The sequence below is a fragment of the Canis lupus genome, chromosome 10 (assembly GCF_003254725.2).
Source record: "Canis lupus dingo isolate Sandy chromosome 10, ASM325472v2, whole genome shotgun sequence".
NCBI lineage: Eukaryota > Metazoa > Chordata > Mammalia > Carnivora > Canidae > Canis > Canis lupus.
Window position 1 is genome coordinate 6,009,247 of NC_064252.1, and position 20,719 is coordinate 6,029,965.

The window sequence follows — 20,719 nt, forward strand, 5'->3', positions numbered from 1 at the left end:
ACATCTTTCCCGGTTCTTGATAGAATGCTTTTTGTGCTTTTTCTGATAGTTTTAATTTTTGCCTGGCTGAAAATTATTCTTTCATGAAGTACATATCTGTTTGAAAACTTTGCATGTTATATGATCTGACCTAAAAACAAGGACTGAACTTTAAGATAAAGAAGGTTTCTCTTTGAAAACAATATAATTTAATTTAATCTCATTTATTTTTAACTCCATGTGAAAATATTACTTTTTAGGCGGAATGGGTAGCCTTGAATTATGTACCGTTTGCTGAAAGGTCTTTAGAAGTAGTTGTGGATTTATACCAAAAAACAGCCTGTCATAAAGCAGTGGTGAATGAGAAAGTACTCCAGAATATTATTAAGGTATCTTTTTCTTTTTTTCTTTTTATATTTTGATGATGACACTATTACTGAAATTGTTCTTTAGGTAATAATATATTATCATATATTGAGATAAATGGAAAATATTTATATTGTTATTTATAGGGACTTTTCTCCAACATTCACGGATAGTATTTAGGAAGCCATTCCCAGTATGAAAAGTTTTTTCTAAAAAAAAAAAGAAAAGTTTTTTCTTAGGACAGTACTTCTCATACTTCAAGGTTGATGAGCATTCAGGGAGAAATTTACAGCACATCGATTTAACTGATGATATGTTTGTTTTTTTTTTTTAAAGCCACTTCTCTAGTGTATGGACAACCATTTTTAAAATTCATTTCTTGTTGATTGTGTCTGATTCCTCCCAAGTTTATTTCTTGTTCTTTTCTGTATTTTGAAGGGCAAATGGGAACCTTGCCTTCTATTTACTGAACAAATATAGGCCGATATGAACCATTGTCCCTCAAGGAAGAAGGCCTTTCTCTGTTTCAAAGCTCATTCTTCTCTTTGTTTCCCTCCTTTCCTCTTTTCCTCTTTCTTTGTTGGTGATTCTTTTTCCTTTTAGACTTGTAAACTGTATCTTGGAAAGATGATTAAGTCCTTTATTTAAGTTCTTTATTAAGTTCTCTCACTTTCATTTCTATGCAAATGGCCATCCCCTCTCAGCTTTCCTTTTTTTCCAAATTCTTTTAAACAGCTTGTGTCCTTCATCTAGCCCTCAACCCACTGCATGCTGGCCTGCTTTCATATTGCGCTCCAGAAATTACTAAAAATTTAGAAGATCAAATCTTTAAATCCTATGTCCTTTTCCAGTTGTCTTCCCTATTATATGATGCTGCCCTTGCCTTCTTTAAACTTTTTCTTCTCTTGACTTTTATCACATTCTCTCTACCTCTCCCCACTCACCCCATCACAAATGTTCTCTTTCTCATTTATTGAAAACAGTTTTTAAGCACCTCTGTTGTCAGGTACTAATAAATAGTAGGGATTAAGAATGAGTATGATAATTCTTATATTCAATAAAGGGAATATAGAAAGGCAAAAAAATAATAATACAGTATAGTAAGTCCTAGGTGAAGACCACACAGTGGATTCAGATAGACTTGCCTCAGAGTAGTGTATTGCTCTTTACTTGCTGCCGTATGATTTTGGGTTAATGAACCTGTCAGAGGGTTTCTCATCTGTAAAAGAAGGTTAATACCAATACCACTTACATGTCTTAAGTATTAAGAGACTCATTTGAGATACAGCATTTAATGATACTTGCCATATGTAAATGCTGAATATATAATTAATCCTTCCTGTCATCCCCCATAGACAAGGAAGTAACTAACCTGCTTAGAGGATTTTGGCAAGGATTAATGCAAGTGACACTTGAAGGAGTAATAGATTTGCTAGGTGGAAAGGGAGAAGGATTAAGCAATGTAAATGATTGTGGTATTTTTTAAAGAAATATTGAGAAATTCCATTTAGAGAAGTGTCAGGTCCGAGAATAAGTGTGAAAAAGTAGCTATGGTTCTTATAAGCCATCATAAGGAATCAGACTTTATTGAGGTTGAACATTGAGGACTGACATGAATCAGTTTGTATTTTTAAAAGAATTAAATAATCTCTTTTTTATATTCCCCCTTTTTGATGCTGCTTATTGCTACATTGTATTGTGGTTAGTGCACAAGGCTCTTTCTCAAAAATTGTAAGCTTTGTGTCAGCAAGAACAAAATTTTCTAGTTCCACATACATTTACTGAGCGTATACTATAATGCTAGTTTCTGTACTAGTTGCTGAAATGTTTTTAAACAAAAAAAATATATAGCTCACATAGATCTGTGCTTAACATTCCCTTGATTTCAGTAAAATATTAATTGTAGTCGTAAACTCTATTTTTCTTTTATCTAAACTTGAGTTATAGGGATCCCTGGGTGGCGCAGAGGTTTGGTGCCTGCCTTTGGCCCAGGGCGTGATCCTGGAGACCCGGGATCGAATCCCACATCGGGCTCCTGGTGCATGGAGCCTGCTTCTCCCTCTGTCTGTGTCTCTGCCTCTCTCTCTCTCTCTGTATCTGTCATAAATAAATAAAATATTTTAAAAAAATAAATAAAAAAAATAAACTTGAGTTATAAAATGTTAACTTAGACTTGCCCTTGTATAATTTGGTATTATCTTCTTTGCAAATGACATGGGTTCAGGCTCTGACTAGCTTTAACAATAAAAGGGATTTATTGCCATGCTTAATTGAAAAATTCAGAGATGGAGAGTTTTAGGTTTGGTTTATTCAGTGGTTCAGCAGTATCAACAAAAATCAAATTTTTTTTCTCTCTTTTCTGCTTTTCAAGGGTTGACTGTGTTCCAACTATGTTTCTCCTCATAGTTATAGGCTAATAAAGGGTTTGGTGTCTAGTAGGTGTGTGTGTGTGCATGTACTTCTCTTATCACATTATTCTTAAATTCCTAAAATTAACCTTAAGTGGACCAGCTTTAGTCTTATGCCCAGTGTTGAACCAGTCATTTTGGCCAGGAAAATGAAGTAGATTAATTGGCCTAATAAGCTGATCATCTCCTTACCCTAATTCCCAACTGGAAGTCGAGTCAGATTCCCCCAGAGCACATGGGGAAAGGAAAGGGATAAATAGATTTGTCTAGGCTAATTATCTCTTAGTGGAGGCTTAGTTCATGCTAACATGTAATGGTTCACTGTTAGGAGTAGTCAGTAATAATTTGTGTGGAGCATGATGAAATTAAGTTTTATATTCCTTCCATGACCTTGAAATATGAAAATATATCTCTTCTACTCTTTATCTTTCTCTAACTAGAATTTTTATATAAAGGCAGGATATTCACTCTAATGCAAATTATCTGATGGTATGCTGAAACTATTGATAGTACTCTGGGACAACTCACTGTGGTAGTTTGGTCAATCTGGTCTTCTAGTTGCTGGATGAAATTATGACCAGAGGAGTTCATTCTGAAACACCAAATTAGTTCTTTAATGGTTTATAGCGACCTACCTCAAAAGTTGACCATTTAAAAAGTAAGTCTCAACATCATAGTCACTATACATAACTCAGATGCTTTACCTCTGTATCCGCAAGGGTTAAAGAATAAACTTTTTAATTATCAGTTTTACTGAAATAATTTGGAAATGGAAAAAAAGGTACATTAATATGTTAGAGTAGAACATAAAATTCAAAGAATTTTAGAGACAAAACATAAGACCTTCAACTGTTGATGCTTCAGGTTATGTTTACCTAACCAATAGTGAAAAAAGACAAAGTATTGATCTCTCTTAGGTGGGAGAACCCCATCAGTCAAATTTTTTTCTGCTAGGAAAACTATGGCAAAATGTTCTAGTTCCATACAGTAAGTTGAGAGAAGCTACAAAATTTTAAGTTTACTACTCCTATCTTAACTTTTCTGATAACAATCCCTATATTTTATGATAAACTGAAGTTCAAAAGGTTGTTACTTATTCAAGGTCATTGCTTATAAAATGGAGACAGAATATCTTTCTAGGGAGTAGGATTTGAGTTCCATGTCTGATAATTGATCTTTCTAGAGAGTAGCATCCTTTTTTAAGTAAAAATACCTATGATACTTTTTTTTCTCTCTGCTATAGTTTTTAAAAGTAATTAAAATTGTGTGTATATATTTTAATTAATATATATCTTAAACTGTCTTTATTTTCACAGACACTTAGGGTTCCTCTCAGTTTGAAATATTCCTGCCCTTCTGAAAGCACATGGAAATTAGCAGTATCTTCTCTCCTCAAAGTTCTTTCTATTGGCCTACCCGTTGCCCGGCAGCATGCGTCTTCTGGAAAATTTGACAGTATGTGGCCAGAACTAGCCAATACTTTTGAAGACTTTCTCTTTACTAAAAGGTCAGCTCATTCAATTTTACAATTATAAGACAATCTCTCAAAAAGTGTATAATACCTGCAGTTGATCTAAAACCAGTATTTCTTACTATTCATTAGCAAAGTAATTATTAAGACTGCTCCATTGTATGCAAAGCACAACTGATTAAATATATCCACTAGGTTCATTATCCCTGAGCAAATGGAGATTTTTTTATTTTCACAATGTTTCTGGTTTTAAGAAAGGAATTCATAAGACTGTATGTATGCATCGTAATTAAGGTTTTAACTCATTGAAGCTAAAAAGATCTTTTTTTTTTTCAAATCTGCTGCCCACTTGACATTGCAAGAAGAAAACAATTTCAGAAAATCAGTATTTTACCACAAGTAAAATTAGTGATGATAATGATCAGCTCTTTAAGATGTTAGGTTTGACAAAGAAGATTGGAATTTTTGCTGTGTGATACTCCCCTGAGGGCTTATGTTTATGGATCCTCTTCTGACCCCTCCCTGAGTAACAGAAGGATGATTGGAACACACTAAATTTTTTAAAGGAGTCTTCTGTGGGTTAACTTAAATTTTGCTGTGTAAAAGCTTATCTGGTATTTCAAAATTGAGGGCAGCCGGGTGGCTCAGTGGTTTAGCCCCGCCTTCAGCTCAGGGCATGATCCTGGAGACCCAGGATCCAGTCCTACGTCAGGCTCCCTGCATGAAGCCTGCTTCTCCCTCAGTCTGTCTCTGCCTTTCTCTCTCTCTCTCTCTCTCTCTCTCTCTTTCTCTTTCTCTCAAGAATAAATAAATAGGGGATCCCTGGGTGGCGCAGTGGTTTAGCGCCTGCCTTTGGCCCAGGGTGCGATCCTGGAGACCTGGGATTGAATCCCACGTCAGGCTCCTGGTGCATGGAGCCTGCTTCTCCTCTGCCTGTGTCTCTGCCTCTCTCTCTCTCTCTCTGTGTGTGACTATCATAAATAAATAAAAATTAAAAAAAAAATAAATAAAATCTTTTTTAAAAAAATTGAAAGTAATGACATCTTAATTTCTGTTTCCACAAAGGATCATTTTGTTTTACTTTGTTTTATGTTCCTCAACTCTAGGAATCTTATAGAACCAATGCAAGCATACTCTCTATTTGCAGAAAAATTACAGGGACTCACAAAGCTTACTCAAACAAATTATGTTTTTATCTTTAACCCTGAAAATTGAAGTTTCTTTATGGACTCCATTGCCTAAAATCACTATGTTAATATGTATGAATCAAATAGGTTTAGAAATTTACACTTTCCTTTTTCTTTCCCAGTTATCTGTCTGTATATGCATGTTGCTTAATTAATGCAAGCTTCTACACCAGGTTTTTTGGCAATGAGTAAAACTTCTTTAAGAATTTTTCCTGTGGCTGAGTCTTTATACCATCTTCCTTATTCTCAAGTTTCTTGTTGAATATTGTAAACTTCCCAAACTTTGTTATTATATTAAATTCAGTTTTCTGAAATAATTTTTATGTGTTTGTGTACAGGTAAGTAGAAAATGAAACCAAAGTCCTAAAAATAGATACGGTATAGCTTATGTCATTTTGTATTAATGCAGTTATACTATAATTTCATCATAGTCTTTTGCCTGAGTATGGTCCTACTTACATTAAAGTTTTGAGTATACCTGGTATGTTGAAAAATCATATTGCTCAAGAAGCTGCCAGCACAGTGCACTGACTCAGTATCCCTGAGGCAAAATCAAGAATTGGATGCTTAACCAACTAAGCCACCCAAGCACCCCAAGTATTAAGTCACTTAAAATAAATGACTGCTTAGAGTAGTACCTGGTAAGTGAGTGCTTTTAAGATGCTTGCTACCACTTTTATTATCCTCATTATTGTTATTTCTTTTCCTTAGGAGAAAGTAATGTTATGGGGTGCCTGGGTGGCTCAGTCTGTTAGGCATCTGCGTTTGGCTCCAGTCATGATCCCGTGGTCCTGGGATTGAGCCCCACATGGGCTCTCTGCTCAGCAGGGAGCCTACTTCTCCCTCTCCCTCTGCCTCTCCCCTTGACTTGTGCTCTCTCTCTCACTCACTCAAATGAATAAATAAAATCTTTAAAAAAAAGAGAAAGAAAGTGATGTTATCCATATCCTTTCCTATGAAACAGCCATATTTTAAAGCAGACTTTTAAAGACCTAAACTCTAAATAACTGGGAGTAGAAAATTGCTTCTAAATTTGGAATTGCTAGTATGGCTAGAAAATAATAAAAGTACTAAATTTGCTGTCAGTAATAGAGAATCGGCATTCTAAGTTGTGGTTATTCTAGTTACAGATTTAAGTGTTCTGCTATCCTGTAGAGAGTCAGAAGACTCATGACCTACTTTGGCCTCTACCACCTACTTCCTGTTGACCTTGAACTGGTTGTTTCCCTTCAGTAGGCATCATTTTTCTTAATCGTAAGATGAAATGAATTGATTAGTTGTAAAAGTCCACTAGTTTATATATTTTGATTTAAATTTCTCAATGTGAAAACAGCTTATATGAATAAAGCCAGTTTTAGTTTTTTTATTTCATAGTCCAAAAATATTTTAAGGCTCAAACTGAAAGCTTTCTTTAGTTACTTGAGGCTAAAAATGCAGTGTTCACTAAGAGAACTTAAAAATGATTCACATTTTCAGTTTTATGAGAAGGTTTTGTTTTTTGTCTTTCAAATAATTGATTACTTTGGAAATCACAAAATTTTATTTATGTCACATGTATACTTGTTCTGTACCTGAAGCCCATCACTAGTATTTGAACGGTAAGGTGTTTCAGCATATTGCTTGGAGTAACAAGACCTAGGTTTTTAGATAATACTTAAATTTGAATATATTTCATGTTGGAACATTTATAAATTCTTTAACTTAATTAATACATACTGTAAGACTATGAAGAACCAGGCCTTTCTCTGTTTCTTAGGTTTTTTTTTTGGTCTGTCAGCTGTTTTGGCAAAATAGTATAATAACAAAGGAATGCAAATAAAGCCAAAATTAGAAGAAAACAAAGGCTTTGGATGTTATTGAGGACTATCATAAATAAATACGTTACATGAGAAAAAGAAAAAAACATGATTAAAATGGAAAAATATAGAAAGTGTAATCTGGTAGACACTTGAGGTTTATTAGGAATTTAGTCATCCTTAGAGTACTGAAACATGGCACTTATCCTCTAGAATACACTTGGGCTAGTGGGAATTCCTACAACTAATGGTCAATGGACCTTAAGTTTAAAATCACCAAATGGGGCACCTTCGTGGCTGCGTTGAATCAGCCAGTCAGTTGAATGTTCTGCCTTCAGCTCAGGTCATGATCTTGGGGTCCTGGGATTGAGCCCTGGGTCAGGCTCTCTGCTTGGTGGGGAGTCTGCTTCTCCCTCTCCCTCTCTTTCTGTGCTCTCTTTCCCTCTCTCACTCTCTTTCTCAAATAAATACAAATTAAAAAATATATATAATCACTAAATAGTAACCAAAAGAAATCTGATGAAGCATATTCACACAGAAACTTGCTAATATTCACAGCAGCGTTTTTGTTTAAAGATTTTATTTACTTATTCATTAGAGAGACAGAGAGAAAGAGACACAGGCAGAGGGAGAAGCAGGCTCCCTGCGGGAAGCCCGATGTGAGACTTGATCTCAGGACCCTGGGATCACAACCTAAGCCAAAGGCAGACGCTCAACCACTGAGTCACCCAGGGTAACATAGCAGTATTTTTCATAATAGCTCATAAAAAATGAAAACAATCCAAATGTTTATCAACAATTGAGTGGATAAATTAAATGTGGTATACCCATAGAATGGAATATTCAGCCATAAAAAGGGATAAAATACTGATGCATGCATGCTATAATATAGATGAATCTTAAAGATATTGTGCTAAGTGAAGGCCATATATTATATGATCTCATTTATATAGTATATCCAAAATAGGCAAATGCATAGAGACAAGAGAATAGACTAATGGCCACAGGTGGGAGGAGGAGACCGTGAGGAGTGACTGCTTAAAGTACAGAATGTCTTTCAGGAGTAATGCAAATATTCTAGAATTAGATGTGGTACAACTTTGTGAATATGCTAAAAAGCACTGAATTATATACTTTAAGAGGTGAATTTTATGGTATATGAAATTATATCTTCAATATATTTTTTTAATATACCATACCGAGAGAACTGACAAAAAAATATAAATAATACTTTATCAGTTTGAAGTCTCTTTTATTTCAAATAAAGATTCACAAAAATAATTTTTTAAAAAAATCACCTTAATCTTAGAGAATTTAAGGATCTTATATGGCCCATTTCTACCTGCAATATTGACAATCTCTACTTATAATTTATTGGTAAACTGTGTTAATCATCGGTGTTTCTAAAAACTCAATCAGTGTTTTTTTGATATGCTCAAAGTGTTTGGTAAGGATACTAACTATAAGTTAAAACAAATAACAGTCAGTTTGGGTTTTGAGATCAGAATACCTAACGTATGCCCAATTGAATAATTTCCCGATTTTTTTGATCACTGGAATTAGGAGGAATAAACTTCTTAGTTTCTGACTTTGTGTACTACTTTCTTTTCTCATTTTAAGACATTTTCAAAATGCAGTTGAGTCTTTCTGATGTATGATCCCAATAACATTAATATTATTAGTATCTGTTCCTAATAAGCTCTTTTTAAATTGGTAGCCCATCCTAGTTACCTCCACCATCATCCGAATTTTTGTATATCACTGAACACTTAACATTACTTGATAATAAATTAGAATTAAACACAGTTTTTGTCTCTAGAAATAGAAACTGTAAAACTCCTTTAGCAGTAGTGGTTATGAAATTCTCACCATTGCTGCAAATTTGGGCACAAGAGACAAGAGAATAGACTTCTCTATTCTTATCTATTTAAAATTTTTCCTGTAGTTTCCTACTACCAGATTATGGAGTTAGTCTAGCTAGGACTTGCACACCAGAATACAGGTTTCATACAACAGGGACTGGGTCCATCTTATTCACAGCTGGATCTTGTATAGTGCCTGATACAGAGTAATTGGTACTCAATAAGTATTTGTTGGATAAAAATATCTTAAGTCAAGCAGAGATCCGGTACTTGTAATAGAGTATATTTGCATGTGTGTATGTATGTGTATATTCTAATACTTGTAAATAGAAAAACCAAATAATACCAAATAAAGCAAAAATAGCCCTAGATAATAAAACTGTACACTATAACTCTAAACTTAAATAGGAGAGTACTATTTTTACGTTTACAACGTGAAAGAGAAGAATTTAGGCTTACATATCAGAGAAGTTTAGGGTCAAATTCTGGCCTTGTCATTTGCTTACAGTACATTTTTGGTCATATTACTAGCATTTGAAGCCTCAGTTTCCTCTTCTGTCAATTACATGAAGATAATATTTACTACATGTAGTTACTGTGTGATCATATAAGGTAATACAAATAAAGCTCTTAGTACATTGCTTGGCTCTGTAATTTTAGCTATAATTGTTATTGTAAAAATCATTGATACCTGATTCTCTGCTGTTTCTAAGTAGTTAATATTTCACTGTTTCAAGTTTAATACCATTTTACTGCTCATTTTTATTAAGAGTCATAGTTTAGAATTCACCTTGGTTCTCTCAGAACTGTTGATTTCTACTAACCTTGCTGGGACAATTTTCTCCTTTTTTTTCCCCCCCAGATGTTCTCTCTTTTATTTTATTTTATTTTTTTAAAAGATTCATTTATTTATTCATCCAGAGAGAGCAAAAAGAGAGGCAGAGACACAGGCAGAGGGAGAAGCAGGCTCCATGCAGGAAGCCCGATGTGGGACTCAATCCTGGGTCTCCAGGATCACACCCCGGCCTGCAGGCGGCGCTAAACTGCTGCGCCACCGGGGCTGCCCTCTCTTTTATTTTAAAGACCTTTAATATATTGTGTTTATTACAAATTAGTGATTAATGGGCAGTCTCTGAGTGAATAGTTCAACAGATGACGAAGACTCTCTTAAGTCACTGGCAATATAATTGAATTCAGGTATCATCACAGTGGTAATTTTTGTTGTTACTCCAGATGATAGTAATAGCTTCACTTTTTATTTTCATTTTTTCATTCATAGTACTGAAAGGAGTTTAGTTTTAACAGATTTTATTTAGTTCAGGATTGGACCAAGCAGTTTTGTAGCTAGAATTTCATGTTTGTCATTAGTCACTTATACTAATAACTTTAATTAAGAATACTATTCTTTTAAATAAATGGTAATGTCTAACCTGGGTGAGAAAATACTTTTTGTCATTTAAATACTGTTTATTTCCAGGGAACATTTTATCTTTTAAAAATCAAGTGTTTTGTTTATTTATTTTTTTTTTAGCATACCTCCAGATAATCTCTCTATTCAAGAATTTCAAAGAAATGAAAGTATTGATGTTGAGGTGAGGAAGCTATTTAAAACATTTTCCTGTAACCATTTGTGCAAACCAAATATTAGAAATGTTGAAACTATAAAATTGCTAAGAGAAAAAGTAAAGTAATAGGTTAAGATTGAACCTAAAAGCATTAAAACTTTCACAAAGATTAAATGTTAGTTTAGAAAGCACTTACATGATTTCCTATTTGTTAGCTTTGTGTCGAGGTACTCAGTTGCTTCCATTTAATAATTTTTTAAAAAGCAGTTGACTCAGTAAAATCTGTCAGAGCATGAATGTATTTGAGTTTGCTCAATAAGGTTCAAACTAATCAACAAGTTGTTTAGAATTTTTTTTTTTTTTAAAGCTGTGTGCCTAACATGGGGCTTGAACTCATGATCCTGAGATCAAGAGTCTTACGGTCAATAACTGAGCCAGGCAGGCACACCTATTTTATTTTTAATAAAATAAAAGCTGTAGATAGAGCCTCTAGAACTCTGGAAGCACAAAAGTGTTTTTTTAAAAAATATATTTTATTGATTATAAATGGAGTTTAAAAATTTTTTTGCCTGTGAGGTTTTTGTTGGGGGAGGTGTTCTGATGATTTTCCTTTAAGTGGGATAAAGGATCTTTTAAGTAAATCAAATAAACTACTTTAACATGTACATAAAAAGTGTATGTATCATATAGATATAAAATATTGCCTTTTGTCCATTGCTGTTTTAAAACTCTTATAAACTTCTTTTCCTTCAAAGGGCAAAATAACACATTATATATTAGAAATGAGCTGTTTAACAAAAATGAATATAACTTTACTTTCTCTTTTGGCTCATTGTTGTGGGTAAAAATAGGTGATTTAGCTCTTATTCTTAATTCCATTTTGGATATTTTATTCTAACGTGGATACATTTCATATAAGATCAACACTTATTAAAATAGTTGCGTAGTAAACAGCTTAATAGTATTGACTATTTTGTGATTTATTATTAAAAATAAGTTTATTATTAAGATGAAAGAAATAGGCTACTCATCCTGCATTTTAACGTTAAAAGATTTATGTACTTTAATTAAGGAAGATTCTTCAACTGATTTTCTTTTAAAATAATATTTAGATTTTACTCTAGAAATTGTAATTTGAGTAGGTCTCTTTCAAGAAAAAAATGCATTTGAGTCTGCCTCTTTTGTTTTAGGTAGTTCAGCTTATCAGCACTGAGATACTACCGTATGCCAATTTTATTCCTAAGGAATTTGTCGGACAGATAATGACTATGCTTAATAAGGGCTCAATACATTCCCAGTCATCATCATTTACAGGTATGTTATTTTAATGATTTATTTAAAATGTTAATAAGTGTTGAAGTACTTTGCAAGAAGCTAACTAGAAATGTATACTCCCGTGATTGTGATAAAATGTAAACTGGAGAATAGTAGGGTAAAATTTAAGAACGTGATGGAACATTAAGCTTTATGACGGGACAATGTGAATGTTCTGTGGCCTGTGTGTTATGGATTAAGTTGCAGGGCACTTAGGAAACCTGCCTAAGTCACTGTAGGCTGACACAGGTTCACGGTTCTGTGAAGTCATGCATTATTGGGACACAATGAGCATATTATTCTGCCACCTGGCTCTTGGCTGGCTTGAGTCTCAGCTTTGTCATCTGTAAAATGAAGATATTAATATCAATCACTCAGAATTATCAATTACAGTCAGTCAATTAAAACAGATAGATGCCTTAATGTTTGATAAAGGAACTAAGTTTAGTAAATGCTCACTATGTGGAGGGTATTATGCTAGAATGTTCTCTTTTTCTGCACATTTCTATGAGGATAGTTTCCACCATATTGCAGAGGGAAATGGGTTTAGAAAGGTTGGAGAAATTATCCATAATCTAAAAGCTGGAAGCCAAATTCATCCCTTAAAGGAACTCCATGCTTGTTTTCATTTTATCATGCTACCTTATTGGGAGATAAGACTTAATTGCCTTTTGCTATTATTTCTTTTTCTAAACCTGTGCTCAATTGTTAAATGTAATTGTGGTATCATAACATGATTTTTTCCTGTGAGAAGATTTTTAAAAATTATAAATTTGTGCCATGCATATCCTTAATCCCCAGAATTTACCAGAGCTATGACTAACTTCTGCTAAACTGTGCTAAACACTTTAAAGAGCATTTAAATGTGCAGTTTGGCCACTAGATGTCTCTCATACTGCTTACTTCACGAACTACAGTCGTTCTTTTCCCCAGCCCAGATAAGTTATAAAAGTGATTTTATAAAGTGCAGATTTAACAAGCATAAAAAATCTCAGAAAAAATTAAATCCTGCTTATATTAATAGAGTCAACTTTTTATTATTAAGTAAGAGTACATAGGGATGCCTGAGTGGCTCAGCGGTTGAGCATCTGCCTTTAGCCCAGGGCGTAATCCTGGAGTCCTGGGATCAAGTCCCACATCGGGCTCCCTGCATGAAGACTGCTTCTCCCTCCGCCTGTGTCTCTGCCTCTCTCTCTCTCTCTGTCTCTCTTGAATAAATAAATAAAATCTTTTAAAAAGTACATAAAAATTTCTAGATACATTTTTATTTAAAAAAAGTATTACGAACAATATTTATAATCAGTTGTAAATATTTTAGGCTAAATAAGGACTACTGAGTTGCTGTGTATACTTTTTCAGTTTCTGATAATTCTTGCCATTTATTGTGTCAAATATACCAAAATAAGGAAGGTACATGAGCATTTGTCCAATGGCTTTGCCATAGGACACAAACTTCACAGTTTTAACTTGGAGAGGTTTTAAAAACATATATATAGAAAATCTTCATGCTAAACCAGACCAACTTCTAGAGACCTGGGTTCCAGTGGTCATTTTTGGTCTACCATTCTTAAGTATGACCTAATAGCCAAAACTTTTAGAGAAAATCTTCCAACATGAAAGAGAAAAACCAAAACAATGAAGAGGGAGTAACAACTCAGAGGAAACAAAATTGAGAGCCACAGAAACACAGCTCTCCCCACCCCCAAAAAGCACAATTATAATTAGGATGTTCAAAGAGATAAAAGATTTTGCATCCATGAAACAGAAAATGCTATTAAGAAGGAGCAATGAGTATGAGACAGAACTCAAAGAAACTAAAAATGTGACTGCTGAAATAAGTCCAGTGAAAGGTTGCAAGAAAACATAAGGAAATAACCCAGAAAGCAGAGAAAGACAAAAAAAGTGGACAATATGAGAAGAAAGAAAGTGAATCCAAGGGGTTAACATCTGACAATAGGTCTCCCAGAAAGAGAAAATAGAGCAAAGCTGAAAGAGGAAATTATCAAAGACATAAAGTGAAGAAATCAGTCTCCAGATTAAAAAAGGTCACTCAGTAACCAGAACAGTGAAAGAACAAAGATCCACAGGAAGATCCACAAATTTCATGTTGTCATGAAATTTCAGAATATCTGGGCTAAGGAAAAGTGTAAGATTTCAGAAAGACAAGAAAAAAGACCAGACAAAAGATATTGGACTTTTCAGTAGCAGCATTGGATATAAAATGCATTGACGCAGTGGTTTCAGACTTAAAATCAGAAAGGATTTTTAACACGGGGTTTCATACGTAGGCCCACTGTTGTCAGAGTTAATTAGCCTAGAATGGTAATTCTTAAATGTTAGCATGTGTTATAAGAAGCTGCAAGGGCAAGCTATTGCTGGACTGTAGTCTTTGAGCTTCTGATTCAATAGGTTGGTGGTGGGATATGAGAATTTGCATTTCTAATGAGTTCTTTGGTGCTGCTAATGCTACTAGGTACCACTCTTTGAGTACCAAGGTAAAGTAGTATCTTCAGAAATGCAAGTTCTGACAAATTTTACTTCCTATTCAGGCTTTCTCAAGTACTCCAGGATATGCTCCATGAATACAAAGGAGTAAACCAAAGAAACAGAAGGCATGAACCTAGGAAGTGGGGTATAAAACAGGAGAGACTAAAAACAATTCCGACTAGTTCAAGGCTACAGCTAGATAGTAGGTCTAGAAAGCAGCCAGTCCACACTAGAGCAGAGGTGTGGCTCTGGGAGAGATGTTACCCAAAGGAAGAAAGAGGGAAGGAGGGAGGAAGAAGAAAGAAAGAAAATGAATACTGCAAGTTTGACCTTGGGGAAAACCATTGAAAAGCATTTTATAGTGCTGTCAAAGGGTACAAAAAGAAGACAAAAATATTATGTAGAAATGATGAGAGTGGACAGTCTTGCCTTTTTTTTTTTGGATCTGGCAAGGTGGAAAATTGTTACATATATGCTGTTAGCTCTAAGTTTTTCATAGATGCCTTTCATCAGTTGAGGAATTTCCTTTTCTATTGCTAGTTTGCTAAAAAGTGTTATCATGGGTCATTAATTTAACCTTTTGTTAACCATCAAAAATTGTTAATTTTACAGAAGCGGAGATTGATATTCGTTTGAGAGAGGAATTTTCTAAAATGTGTTTTGAAACATTGCTCCAGTTTTCCTTCAGTAATAAAGTCACAACACCTCAAGAAGGCTACATCTCACGAATGGCACTTTCAGTGCTTTTAAAGAGATCTCAGGATGTACTTCATCGCTATATAGAGGATGAAAGATTAAGTGGTAAATGCCCTCTTCCAAGGTATAGATTTTATTTTATAGATGAAGGAAATATGCTATCAGAGTTACTAGCTCTGAGCACTATGTTGTTTTTATAAGTGATCTGAACGTAATCTAAAGCTGTTTATAATTTTATTTATTTTATATAGTGTAAATATTCCTAAGTCTTGCTGCTCTTTTGTTCTGGGGTGCTTTTTCAGACTCCTCATGGAGGTTAAGTAATATATATGAACCAAATTTCCTTTTGGATTTAAAAGAAAATTTTGGAATCTAAAATATGTCTTCTTAAGGATTTCCAGATTAGGACTTACGGATCTGTATGAGCACATAAGTGTGGATCTCTCCAGAGAGAAAATAATAGATAAATCATACTCTCGGAACTTCCTGGTTTGTTTTACAGTTATTTTTAGTTTCTCTGTAAGTCAACTAGCCATGACTTAGATCTTTTCATCTGATTTACTTAATTAAGCCCTTCCTAAAGTAATTTGCTTCCCTTATAGCCAAGCTGTGTCAGTAGAAGGGACTCTAGGCCTTTCTGCTAGGCCAACTCTAATCAAAGTTGGGGTAGAAATCAGAATTCATCAAAAAATGCAATCATAATTTAGGATTATATCACCAATCTATTTTTTTAATGTGGGAATTAGAATTTAAGGCAAAGCAAATGAAACAATATTAGAAGAAAAAGTTGTCGAAGTCAGGAAAGAGTTATGAAAATCATTATGGGTCCCATCTCATATAAGGTAGTATTGGAGAGGCAAATTACAAGCCCTAAATATTTGTGTACATTCTTATTTACTTATAATAAATTTTTGGAGTTAGACTAGACTTGTCAGAAGATAAAGACATTTTAAATTTTAAAGCTTTTGATATGTATTACAAATTGCCTGCCAGAGATTTCTACCAATTCACATTCTCCCAGGAGTATATAAATGTCCTATTCCTCAGTTTTAAGTATTTTAAAATTATTTGCCAGTTTATGACTTAATTTATCTTTTTAAAAAATTTGATAAATGAAAAATAGTTACATGGTAGTTTGTTTTTTTTAATTATCCATGTTTATTAGTCATTTATATTTTAATTTTTGGGATCCACTGTATTTTGAATTTCTAAAACATAAAAATTATATCTCCTTATATTCAGATTTATGTATGAAAAAATTCCAAAGACAGGTGTTGGTGATTTGGTTATGGGCATGATTGAAAATTGATTTATCAAAATTGATCTCTGAAGTATACTTGGAGAATCAGTAATAAAGTTACTTTGTTTGGAATATCTTTATTTATTAGGTTATAATATTATTTGATTTCAGAAAGCAACTTTTCCTTTTTTTATGTTTTTAGTGTTTATTGCTTTTACATTGAGACATTTATTATAGTTCTGTAAAGTTATATTGTATCTTCCTGTGTTTGATGCAGTGTCATTATTTTCTAAAAAGCTACATCACAACACAATAACATTCCTCTATGCTTAAAAAGAGAGACTTGAAATAATATTAGAAAAATCCTTTCTGTAGAATGCAAACACAGATTCATATCAGGACTGAGGAGACTATAAAGAAAGAAGGGAGGAGACTATGTAGGGAGAAGGAAGAGACTCAAGCTACTCTTATTGAATATCCTTTACTCTCAAGTTCATTCTTCATTGCTAATGTCTCTAAATGGTACCCTTTTGCATTAATTTTGAGCATGTTTCTTTTTGTTCTATTAGAAAGTTAAATAAGTAGTGTTGTAATTTTTTCCCCATCCCAGTACTATGGTAATTTTTTAAAAAAAGATTTATTTATTTATTTGAGAGAATGAGAGAGAAAGAGAGAGAGTACAAAGGGGTAGAGGGAAAGTCAAGCCGACTTCGTGCTAAGCTCAGATCCTGACATGGGGCTCAACCTCATGACCCTGAGATCATGATGAGCCAAAACCAAGTGTTGGATGCTTAACTACCCAGGCGCCCCTGTACTATTATATTTTAAATGTCCTTTTAACAGCATGATAAAATACATGCCAGGAGGTACTAGTAGTCTTAATTCCATTCAAACTTTGGCAAATCCCTTTTAGCACTAATTAGTTAAAAAGAAAAAAAACCCACTTTTGTAGAGAAGCTTTAAAAGCATGAATTATAAGATGTTTTAAATTTAAATAGTTCTATGAAATATTTTTTTTAAGATCTTATTTATTCATGAGAGAAAGAGAGAGAGGCAGAGACACAGGCAGAGGGAGAAGCAGGCTCCATGCAGGGAGCCCGATGTGGGACTTGATCCCGGGAGTCCAGGATCACATCCTGAGCCGAAGGCAGATGCCCAGCCGCTGAGCCACCCAGGTGTCCCAGTTCTATGATATATTTTACAAATAAATTTAAAATTGCCCAAATAGATTGTCCCCCTTTTGAAATTACTAATTTATGATAAGAGTAACTATAAATCTGCACACTGAAATACATTTTCATAAGAATTTAAAACTAACATTAACTTTGCATTGTATTGTGTCCAGTATTTTTCCAAAGTGCATCTACTTGTATAAACCTGGTAAAAAAAAACACACGTGGCATGTCTTAAAATCCTGATGGAAATAATTTCCCATCTCTTTTTTTAGGCAACAAGTAACAGAAATCATATTTGTCTTAAAAGCAGTCAGTACTCTCATTGATTCACTTAAGAAAACTCAGCCTGAGAATGGTAAGTGCTTAGAAACTCAGTTATTCTAGACTCATAGTATTTATGTCCTATTTCTGATGTACTTTTCTGTTATTGTTAAGGTAACTGAATTTTAGGAACATAACAACTATTAGACTTTCTTTTTTCTAGCTCTTATGACAGCAAAGAATCAAGTCCATTAGGATGTCAAATTAATTTGTAATGTTTTAGCTTCTTTATGTTAAATACCAGTTTGGCTTTTTTGTTTCGTTTTTTAACAAAGTTGGTCTGAATTCAGGATGTTGCATGGATAATTCATAATTCATATATTTTTAATGTAGAACATCACTAAGTTTTGGGGTAGGTGTAGGCTTCCAATCCTACGTGTGTACTAAATTACAGTATATGTATAAACTATACAACTTTGAATCATTTTATAGCTTTACCTCATTTGTTTCCCCTTTCTGTAACTCATTCCTCTTCTATCCCTTCTTTACATTATTGCCAGAAATGATTTTTCCAAAAGTGCAGCTTTGATCATACATTTTCCCATCTTTGTAAAATAAAATAATTTTCATTTATCATTACTTACTGAATGCAGAGTTCCATTGTCAAGACTCCATTAGGTCTATGCTTTATTTCCATTAGACATTATATATCCTATTTTCCCACCAAACTAAAATCCATAGTCTACCCAAGTATTCCCAACCTTTTGCTTATTTCATTCTCCTGCCTTCATCTATGTAGTCCAAATACCACTTTTTAGCCTTGTTTTAAATCCTTAATCGTGAGTGATTTCTTTTTTCATTGCACTTGTAGCTATTTTTTGTGTCCTTTTGTCTTAAAGCATTCTATGTGTATTACAGTTGGACACATACATGACTCAGTTCCCTTAAATTTAAACTTCTTGAGAGACCTTTTGGGCCATGTTTTGTTCTATTTTGAATCCTTTGCATTGCAACGCAAAGTGGCTTGTTCAAGGACAGGATAAAGGGCTGGCACCAGAATATGAGTTAATTGTGTCACTAAACACAGTGATTCAGTTGACACTTTTTATACAACAAGCTTTTGTTAGAGAAGGAAGTGTGTTGACTTACTGGCCCAAGCACCTTAGCAGACTGGCACTTTAAGCAGCATTTTAATAACCAAGAAGGAGGTTCCTGATAAATGCCTAATAAATGAGTCCTAGATATTTGTTCCTGGCAGTTATATAATAAAAGTAAATACATATTTTTCTTTTTTTTTCAAAATTTACCATTGGTGCTTTAGCCTAGAGTGAATGAGTATTATACTAAACACTAAGGAATGACAGATTTGTCATTCAATCCAAAGGGAGGGGTGGAATTTGTAAGAAAATTTGGGGAGCAATATTCTGACTTCATTCCATCAAGTTCAAATCTGATTTCTTAAAAAAAAAAAAAAGTTCTTGTTGATATTTCAGAGAAGGAAACTGTGCATTACCCTCCTAGTGACCAGGGATCCCTGGGTGGCGCAGTGGTTTAGTGCCTGCCTTTGGCCTAGGGCGCGATCCTGGAGACCCAGGATCGAATCCCACGTCGGGCTCCCGGTGCATGGAGCCTGCTTCTCCCTCTGCCACTCTCTCTCTCTCTCTTTCTCTCTCTCTCTCTGTGACTATCATAAATAAATAAAAATTTAAAAAAAAAAAAAAAAAACCTCCTAGTGACCAGTAAAATCTTATTAGACCATAGGATAGAATTCAATTCTTAAAAATATATTTAAGACTTAAACAGGAAATTCTCTAATTCCTATGTTATTGCTATAGGTATATTAAATATAACCAGTGTATTTTAATGCATAGTGCTTGCATTATTTTGTAGGATTTTTAGACAGCTGTCAAGAATTTAACCAGAATTTATATAAAGGAAGAAAAGGGAAGGAAAACCCGGTAGCTTTTCTTTTCTTTTCTTTTCTTTTCTTTTCTTTTCTTTTCTTTCTTTTCTTTTCTTTTCTTTTCTTTTCTTCCTCCCTCCCTCCCTCCCTCCCTCCTCTTTCCTTTCCTTTCCTTTCCTTTCCTTTCCTTTCCTTTCCTTTCCTTTCCTTTCCTTTCCTTTCCTTTCTTTCCTTTCCTTTCCTTTCCTTTCCTTTCCTTTCCTTTCCTTTCCTTTCCTTTCCTTTCCTTTCCTTTCCTTTCCTTTCCTTTCCTTTCTTTCCTTTCTTTCTTTCTTTTCTTTTCTTTTCTTTTCTTTTCTTTTCTTTTCTTTTTTCTTTTCTTTCTTTTCTTTCTTTCTTTACAAATCTGGTAGGCCATGAATAGGGCATTACAGTAATGACAGATGATTTAACTTACTGTTAAAAATTGTCTAAAAGAGTTTGAATTGTGGCTCTAGATATATGAAGTGAAAACTTAAATTGTATGTAACCATAAAAGATGAAGATACTGTAACATATTACAAAGTTACGATAAGCTTCATGAAGAAACAAAGAAGGCAACTTAGAAAAAGCCAGCCTTTTCCAGTGGAAGTATGTTGGATTGCTCATAGCCAGTCCAAAAATAATTCAGGAGGATGGCTGCAAGGTTTGAAACCAGTGTATACCCAACATTTATTTACAACATTTGTCATTTGTTTTAGGGTTTTCTAGTGAGAGATAAGGCATTTCTTGGGCTTATTTTTAATTTGGGGGAATTTTGTTTTTATTTTATTTGACCTTTAAAATTTGATAGATAGTAACCATACAGTTCAAAAATTAAAAAACATAAAATCATAAAAGGACAGGGAAAAGTTTTAAGATCATCTTTACCCTATTTTATATCTGCCTTGTTCTTACCTCACAGTAGGCAACCATTTTAATTAGTTTGTGGGTCTTTCCATAAGTTTATTATGTAAATACAAAATACATA

The 20,719-nt window shown here is 33.8% G+C and overlaps 1 protein-coding gene across 3 annotated transcripts in view; it reads left to right on the forward strand.

Moving 5' to 3' along the window:
- Positions 1-20,719, forward strand: part of MON2 (MON2 homolog, regulator of endosome-to-Golgi trafficking) — a 104,525-nt gene that overhangs the window by 79,780 nt on the left and 4,026 nt on the right. For all 3 annotated transcript variants that reach the window (XM_025476759.3, XM_025476761.3, XM_049115112.1), the window contains 6 exons: positions 240-368; positions 4,070-4,260; positions 10,601-10,661; positions 11,825-11,948; positions 15,048-15,255; positions 17,819-17,901. In XM_025476759.3, the coding sequence (XP_025332544.1) occupies positions 240-368; positions 4,070-4,260; positions 10,601-10,661; positions 11,825-11,948; positions 15,048-15,255; positions 17,819-17,901 (796 nt within the window). The remainder of the gene's footprint in view (positions 1-239; positions 369-4,069; positions 4,261-10,600; positions 10,662-11,824; positions 11,949-15,047; positions 15,256-17,818; positions 17,902-20,719) is intronic.